Source organism: Filicampus tigris, chromosome 11, assembly GCF_054856515.1.
Source record: "Filicampus tigris isolate MCC_2025a chromosome 11, RoL_Ftig_1.0, whole genome shotgun sequence".
NCBI lineage: Eukaryota > Metazoa > Chordata > Actinopteri > Syngnathiformes > Syngnathidae > Filicampus > Filicampus tigris.
This window is the reverse complement of record NC_141227.1, coordinates 13,945,466-13,953,742: the sequence shown is the minus strand read 5'-3', so window position 1 is coordinate 13,953,742 and position 8,277 is coordinate 13,945,466. Positions and strand designations below refer to the sequence as shown.

At 39.8% G+C, this 8,277-nt stretch overlaps 1 protein-coding gene across 1 annotated transcript; it reads right to left on the bottom strand.

Moving 5' to 3' along the window:
* Positions 1 to 370: 370 nt before the first annotated feature.
* On the bottom strand, positions 371 to 7,968 carry erlin1 (ER lipid raft associated 1). The gene is made up of 12 exons (XM_086045870.1): positions 7,817 to 7,968; positions 6,435 to 6,560; positions 5,645 to 5,726; positions 5,375 to 5,421; positions 4,948 to 5,009; positions 4,709 to 4,834; positions 4,554 to 4,627; positions 3,832 to 3,890; positions 3,613 to 3,704; positions 3,429 to 3,518; positions 3,248 to 3,327; positions 371 to 1,849 (listed from the first exon to the last, which is right to left on the bottom strand). Exons 2-12 carry the CDS (start codon positions 6,542 to 6,544, stop codon positions 1,697 to 1,699), a joined length of 975 nt encoding a protein of 324 aa, XP_085901996.1. The 5' UTR covers positions 6,545 to 6,560; positions 7,817 to 7,968; the 3' UTR covers positions 371 to 1,696.
* Between the last annotated feature and the right edge of the window lie 309 nt (positions 7,969 to 8,277).

Sequence of the window (8,277 nt, the reverse complement as noted above, 5' to 3'; positions counted from 1 at the left end):
TCACTTGCTTAAACACACAACAGCAAATCTGATTTCAACTTATGAGTTCTATTGTAAAAATAGAAATTTGAAAATACATTATGTAAAGGCTCAGACTGTTTCACATTTTGTTTTCGGCATCTGTAGAAATGTTCACTTTTATAGATAAGATACAAATAAACTAAAACAGTTTACATATCTGCTGATGTATTAAAAATACGTTTTAAAAGCATCATTAGCAGAACTAGATTTACAGTACGTGTACTGGGAGACTGTAGCCAACAAAGAGTTTTCAGTTAACAATCAAAACAAACTTGATTTGATTGACCAGTTAATAATAATAAGAATAAAGAAGATGAATAATTGTCAATCAATGCATGGAGAAGAGAGGTACCAAAATAGGCTTTATTTAAGAACATTGTCAAAACATTTTTTGCATATAAACCCTTTAAAAACAAGGAGAAACAATTTTGGAGAATTTCACAGATTGTACAAAATCTCAACGAGAAGAAACAAATAAATCATGTTGAGTGATTTATACCCCTCATTTGCATGGTCATTTGCAGCCGCTGCCACAGCAAGCGGAGGAAGAGTGCAGCCATTCGGCGGTCACGTAAACATCAGCGCATGTCTCTCTGAACACAAGTAGTGTCTTTCTCTCGGCTCACGTCGACGCTGATGCACCACAGCGTGACTGGCCACCATTATGAAGCCTGGCTAACTCGCGTTTTCCTTAAACAAAGCCAAGAAGAAAAAGTCAAACTAGCCCCTGCCACAAGCACTATTAATTAACTGCATTTTACAAAAAACAAAAGATGATAGTGTTATTACAAGCTTTATTTTGTTTGGCAAAAACCGAGACACTGTGCAGTTTGTACGCAACATCACAATCTGCTAACTGTTGAGCGGTTGTGTTGCTTATTTTCTCATATCACAGTCCCACAACTTTCTTCTGATCCTAGAACAGTAAACTTGAGCACAACCCCAAGTGAACGTGAAAGGGATTTGCATTCAGATCCAGTATCAACATAAGGAAAAAGTCCTTGCGAGTATCTGACAAATTGTAATTTTCCTGAGATATCTCAATAAGCTCTAAACAGAAAGTGTTTTGGCAGATATGAGCAGGCACTACTTTCATCATCAGCACCAGGCCACAACAAGACAAACCAGCAGACCAAATAAGAACAGGAAGCTCTTCCGCTGGAGCGTGGTTTGAGTTCTCTTTAGAAATTTCAAGTCCATTCTCTTCTAGCAGCTGGCGAACGCCACAGTGCACTGTTTGACCCACAACCAAGAAAGACCCAACCAGACATTAAAGAAATAAAGAAGTGACTCATCTGCCATTGACTGAACATCCCTCACACAAAAAACAAATCCCCTCTTGTTTCTAATTAGTGTCACCCGCTGCATTCCAGTCCAGATAGCCCGTGTCAACAATCATCTTTCCATACAAGGAGGTTAGCAAAAAGCATTAAAAAAAAAAAAAAGTTAAACAAGCAAATTAGAGCGACTCCTTGCTGTTGCCTTACAGGCAGATAAGCTTTTAGCAGGCTTTTCATTCTTCCCCTTAACCCCCCCCCACCCTGTAAAGAAAAAAACATTATTCCCTTTCATTACCTTCTTCCTTCTGCTTTTTAATCACCTCAAAAATCCTCCCAATCTCCCTTTGCTGTTTTAAGACTCAATGCAAACGGCACTTTTAAGATTTCAGCAAGTCCTACTCTGGTGCCTTGTGACTGCGTTCGGCTTTGAGGGGGCCGAAGTTTCCCTCCACGAACATGTTGGGGATGTCCTGGCCGAAGTAGATCTTGCTATTGGTCGCTATGGCCTGGTACTTCATCAGCTCCAGGTACTTAGGGGTTAACTTCAGCTGCAAAACAGAGCACATGTGATTGTCAAGCCAATAATCTGAATTTCACAACTCTATTTAGTTCACCTTGACACTATAAGCGAGTGAATTTGAGTGTGAATGGGTGAATGTCAGTCAGTTTGGATAATTTCAAGCTCATCGACTAGCCTAATAAGGACATGTGAGAAAATGGCTGGGTGAATAATGTGAAGACTGGTTATCTTCTGCTTATACTTGAATGATAATTAACAAGGTTCCTTACATCATTTCCTTTACAGATAAAAAAGGTTTTCGGAATAGCTTGTGGTCGACATTGAAGGTTCCCCTTTCTGATGACATTGTTGCTAAAAAATGAGTGGTCTGTACACCGAACTCAACTGTGCTTAGTCTTGAATGTGAAAAGACTCCCCTCTCAGGCACATGCCTGATGGCAATGCTCCCTCTGCACGCTTGTCACTGCATCATCACAGGTAGTTGACGAGCCCACAACGGTTTCTTTTCGTACTTCTGCTTACACTTGATAATGGTTACGAATTATAAGTGTGACGTGCGAAGTTGACTGCATTCAGCAAGACTCGTTCCACATTTCTTTGAAGGCGACACCTCAATGCCTTCGAATAATCGCTCATCATCACTCACTCATTCCGGTCATTGTATTTCAGGGTAACAAAATGATCACAATTGGGCTCTTCTGGTTGTCCAACAATAGTCGTTTGGGTGGAATAACTCTTGTTTGGATTCCATAACAATGGTTGTGAAGGCATCTGAAGTTCTAACGTGGCTGTGTTATTTGTTAAAGACTAAAATACATCTCAAATCGTACCCTATTGAAGAGTGAGCTTTTTTTAATTATACAGTGGGTAGTGATAAAATGCATTTTATAATAATTTCGTTACATATGTCAAAGGATTATCAAAGGTTTTATGATAGCCAGAGTTTGATTTTGGGATGGATTAGTCCTTATTTCAACTGTTTCCTATGGGGGGAAAAATGATTGACAACTATTTTCTGTTTAAGCAATCAAGAGACTGCAGTGACTCCACCCTTTAACGGGAAGTCAACCTAAACATATTTTTTTCAAGAAAATATTCTATGCGGGCCCACTAGTTGAAACAAGGCATTCTGATAAATACTGCATTTGTGGAATAAGCGTTAATCCACTCGTTTTTAGCCATCTCTAAGGGCGGCCATTTTGTCACTTCTGTCTACTGAAAATGACATCACAACTACGCAGAGCTCAGGTAACGACCAATCACGGCTGGCCTGCTGGGAACATATTCTTGAAAAAAATATGTTTGGGTTGATTTCCGCTTTAAGAACATTACTACTGAGGTTGTTACTAGAAAAGAGGGGTGCCAAAAAGTTTACAATACTACCATGTGTGTGTGTGTGTGGGGGGGGGTGTACAATGTCTTATACCTGGTTTGCTTCAGCAAACTTGGCAGCAGTGTAGTATTCTGCATCTGCCTTGGCCTTCTCCCTGGCCAGAAAGGCGGCATCTGAATGAGACACATGACATGACAAGACACAGAAATAGAATAACTATCGGTCTCAAGAGGTGAACAGGAAGTACAATACGTGATGAAGCAAAGCAGCTGACCCTCAATTTCTGAGATCCTCTTCTCTGTCTCTTTCTCCATCACTTTCTGCTGGAACTGGATCTCGGCTACCTGGGCCACCTTTTGAGCCTCTACACACAAAAAAGAAAAAACACAGCAGGTGGGCTTTGTGGTGAGCGGAATAGAAGAGTGTGCAAGTGAAACCGGCAGCAAAAAGGCAGTTACCGATAATGGCTTTCTTCCTCTCAGTCTCCGCCTCCTTTTCCACCACCTTCTGAGTCTGAGCAGTAATTAGGAGACGGGTCTTCTCTGCTTCCCTACGCACACACATACATGCGCACACAATTTTACGCATACTACACGTTTGTCTTCATGCTGTTGAATTCACTTGCAGGGTCATTGGCAAGAAATGAATGATACAGAGCAACTCGAAGTCAAACTCACATGAGTTCAAAGTTCCTCCTGATAGACTCTGGAATCTTTGGCTTGGTTACACGGACAGCCTGCATCCGGTTGAGTTAGAGCGGGGAGAAAGAAAAAGGCCTTTGAAACCACCACAAATTAATTTCATGCATCACGCGATGACCTATGATTGTCATGTTAAACGTTTAAGGCCAGTGTGAGGGACGCATACAGATCACGGACAAGTTTGATGGCACCTAACGCCACGAATGACTATAATGTTAAGAGGAAGGAAAACATTTTACGTCACAGATACACAGAATAGACATATTGATGAAAGTGGAAACATTGGTTCATTTCTGTATGCAAAAAAACAGAAGTTATTGAAGCAATTTATAATCCTTGACTTGAACTGTATTATTCTCGATAAGGCAAACATGATTCTTGAGATTCTTGATTCTACAGAGAGATTGTGTATGTTTCTAGCCAACGGGCAAACTTGTTTACATTCAAACATCAGCGCAAGTGACATCGTGCACTCTGTTCTGTGTTGGCAGTGACTTCAACGATGTCCCTCTCTCTCCTCAACACACCACTTCACTTCTGCGTGTTATGTTTGACTATGTACACCAATTAGTTGCAGCTGCGGTTGTTTTTTTTTAAAGCGCTCCATGAATAAAGTTGAGCATGACTAACAAACATGCATTCAAATTGTATTGAACTGTAGTAACCAACTGGCCAAGTGACATTTGTTCAAAAGGTACCTGTATGGTAAGTCCAGGGGCCATCACATTAAGATCTTTCTGCAAGGCAGTCTTCAGGTTTTCATCAATTATATCTATGCAATAAAAACACCATTATTTTATTGCACATTACATGACACCTCCCCATTTATTTCAACATTTACGCAGAGACGGACCAAAGAGCTCTATGTAGACCTCCTGTAGTGTGTGCACACTGCAGAACTGGTTTAATTCGTGGTGAATCTTGTTGAAAATGAGAGTTTTGTCGTAGTCGGCCGTGTAATTCCTCACTATGTCCACCACTAGAAACACATCGGGAAGACAAATAGTGAGAGTATTGTGACGCCAGGCAGCTGACAACAGTTCGATGCGAAAACAAAAGGAACTATTCAAATTGATTCTGAACATTTTGTACCTGCTGAGGAGACCAGCATGTTGACGACCTCGATTCGGTCAAAATAGATCATCACCCCGCCACTGTCAAGGAGATACAAAATGTGTTAATATCTCTCTGAAAAACAAAATCAGTATTGAGGCCACTTTGAAAAGTAAACACGGCAAAATTATGAGGAAATATATAAGAATCGGAATCTATTTTGTGACCAGCAAAAGTCTGGCGCAAGAAACGGGCTAAATCTACCGCAGGGTGGGCTCAAATTTGTTTTTCTATATTCGCAGATACCCGCAACTTGCCGCTATTTAAAACGGGCATTTTACTTGAAATACTTTTAATTTTATTCTCATAGTCCTTTGACAACACTCTAAAGCTATTCCTTTTTTCAGTTGCATAAACGTTTAGGAGAAAGAAGCAAAAAAAAAAAAAAAATAGTGTCCTTTTGTACCTTGTTCCACAAGGCACATTCTTGATCTCATCAGTCTGAAGTGTAGTCTGAAATCCAAAGAATACAACAACAAAAAAATGACCACAATTGTTCAGATATACAATGATTAAAACTATCTTTTTTTCCACTTTATGTTAAATGTAACAGTGAGATGAGGAGACAATTCTTTGTATGAGCATTTTATAGGTTCCTGTTTTGTTTGTGTGGATGATGAAACACACTGTTGACTAACTTCCTCATTCTTGTGAGAAAGATGCCAAAAGAGATTACCTGGACTGATCTGTAGGTGGTAATGAAAGGCAGCATGATATGATATCCAGGACCATTGGGACCCGTCAACAAAGCCCCACCCCTAAAAAGAGATTTAAAAAACAAAAAACAAGTAAAAAAAGATGAAGAAGCTTGTGGAATGATTTCGTAATAGCTGATTATATGCTGATTACAGTGTAGGAGGGTGGAGAAAGGCAAATCGCCTGGAGGGCACAAAGTTAAGAAATGGGTTCACAATGAAGGTTGTACAATAGAAACTCCTAAACTGAGCATAACTGTGACACCAGTTACCGGTTTCCAAACACATTTTCTGATTGGAAAAAATGTAAAAGTCAACCTGAAACTTAAACTACCATCACAAAATCGTTTTTAATAACTGTCAAGGACAGTGTTAGGTAACATTGTATTTACCATTCAATTGTTATACAAGTATTAAGAGAGACATGAACCACTGCATAATAAAACTAAAACAAAGTAAAAGCATTCACCATCTAAAGCATAGTGTTTAAACAGCAGACAGTATTATTAAATGGTATTTTTAGGAATAAAAACGCTGTCTGTTCTTTAATAAACACAACCTACTGCTACGGGCTTACTACACTACTGTATCTTTCGTCATTAAGGTGGTACTTGGAGAGCCAAGTATTTTCTGAGGTGGTACTTGGTGTAAAAAGTTTGAGAATGACTGCTTTAGTGGTTCCACTGTATGCAGACAATGTAATGATGAGGCATTCATGGGCTTTAATCACACGGTAAGGAACTTAATCTTAAGGCTCAGTGTTAACAATACCTGTAGTAGACAGCAAGGTGGCCTTCCTCTATTTTGTGAATGGAGGAGTGCAGCAGGACAGCCGTCACCCCTGCTATTGCTGCAAACACAGCCCCGACATGCGGCATCATCCTCACTGGCTCTCACCTGCGGACAGACGACCATTATTCACAAATTATTCACACATCTATAATGTTTAAACAAATATATTAAATGGCATGGAGCCGCTTTTCTGTCTTTTTGTTGCAAGCAATTAAAACTACTAGTGCAGCCAACAGGATCGCTGTTAAAAAGGTTCCTGTGAACAACTCACCAACCAACATGAGCAAAATAAAATAGACCATGTTTTCATTATGTCTGTTGTTGTGTCAACATACTTTTATTTCATGCATATTGTGTTTGACGGTTCTGCTCAAAACGTATTTGGTGATCCACTTCGCCTTATGATGTATTTTCCAATGACCATTTAGGTTTTGATGACTGTCTATGTTAACTGTCTACTGCAGTTATTCCCCACCACATTAGGTGTACTGCAGGAAATAATCCTATTCACTTAATTGGTCCAAAATGTATCATTTTAGATCTCTCTGTGTGTCTTTCCGCAATTCCTGAGAGCGTTTCAGTTTTTAGTGTTCAGCTAAACTGTCTCAGATTTCATACTGAGCAAGTAAATTTGTGTTGGTGTGTCATGAGATTTTTCTAATGTAAACTATGTGGATCGGCTCAATAAATGTTGTGAAATACTGCTGTTATGTCATTGTTTTTTGTTGGAATGTATTTTAAGTACCGCTGTCTCTTGTCTTGTTTTGCCTTTGGGGCATTTACTACGACGTTTCTCACGTATGCAAAGAGATACTCAAGGGGTTTATCCTCATTAAAAAATAAGATGACACTATATGTGAAGTGCTTTGTTACAGCTGTAGCTGTTGTGAAATGCGCTTTATGAATAAAGTTGTATTGTATAGTATAGCATAGTCATGACCACAGGCACAGAATACGTTCACTTTAAATGCGTTAAACGCAACAGAACCAATCAACATTATAACGTCCACAACTGTCTCGATGGTTCATTTTACAGTGACAGGTGACAATTACTACACAGCTAATAAGCATTAGCACACGGTCTGGCTTTATGACGCAATGCGTTCCGTAGAACGAACATCAACAAAAAGCATTTTTTGTGATCCAACATTTAGAACGCAAGAAAGACGCGTTGCTGGCAGGCACACGACGTTCGTTAGCCACAGTTAGCCGTGTAGCTATGCTGCACTACCGGGGGCGGATTGATAACGTCCGCTAGCCACCTAGCGAGGCGTAACTTGCTCAGGAATAAAGCCCCACCAAAACGCGTTACAAAGTGCGAATGCCGAGTTGAATAATTAGTTGTAGTAAAATGAAATTACCACTATCTCGAACAGTCACCTCTCCTGGTGTTCATTCAACGATTTAGCCCCCCTCAACCGCCTCCCACAGCTTTGGATTTTGACTCGTTACAGTGCTGCATTCACGGGCTGTGGGGATTATTTTATGCTTCTAGAGGTGGATGGTAGCTCTGAAACTTTTTATACCAAAGTACCACCAAAAAATACAAATAAAATAAAGTGGCTACACAACTATCACATTCACGGTCAACTTTAAAAAGCAGTAGTTCAGAAGGCCCAAGTGTTAATCGAAAGTGGCGCAGAAGTTTTATAAATACCGATTCAACTGACATGTATTTTACATAACATCTGAATAAAAAAATGCACATAATAAACAAATATACGCTCAACGAGAGACCTTATGTAGTCAGTGTACAAACATCACCCTACCCTTCTTCTACGGGTTTGGTTTGGTCTCTTCGTGTGCTGCTCTTAGGGACCGT

Excerpts from the sequence above, each read along its gene's own strand:
- erlin1 (XM_086045870.1), bottom strand. The coding sequence starts at position 6,544 with ATGATGCCGCATGTCGGGGCTGTGTTTGCAGCAATAGCAGGGGTGACG. Across the intron at positions 5,727-6,434 it reads CACCTTGCTGTCTACTACAG|GGGTGGGGCTTTGTTGACGG; the intron begins GTATTGTTAACA and ends ATCTCTTTTTAG. Across the intron at positions 4,835-4,947 it reads CATGCTGGTCTCCTCAGCAG|TGGTGGACATAGTGAGGAAT; the intron begins GTACAAAATGTT and ends ATGTGTTTCTAG.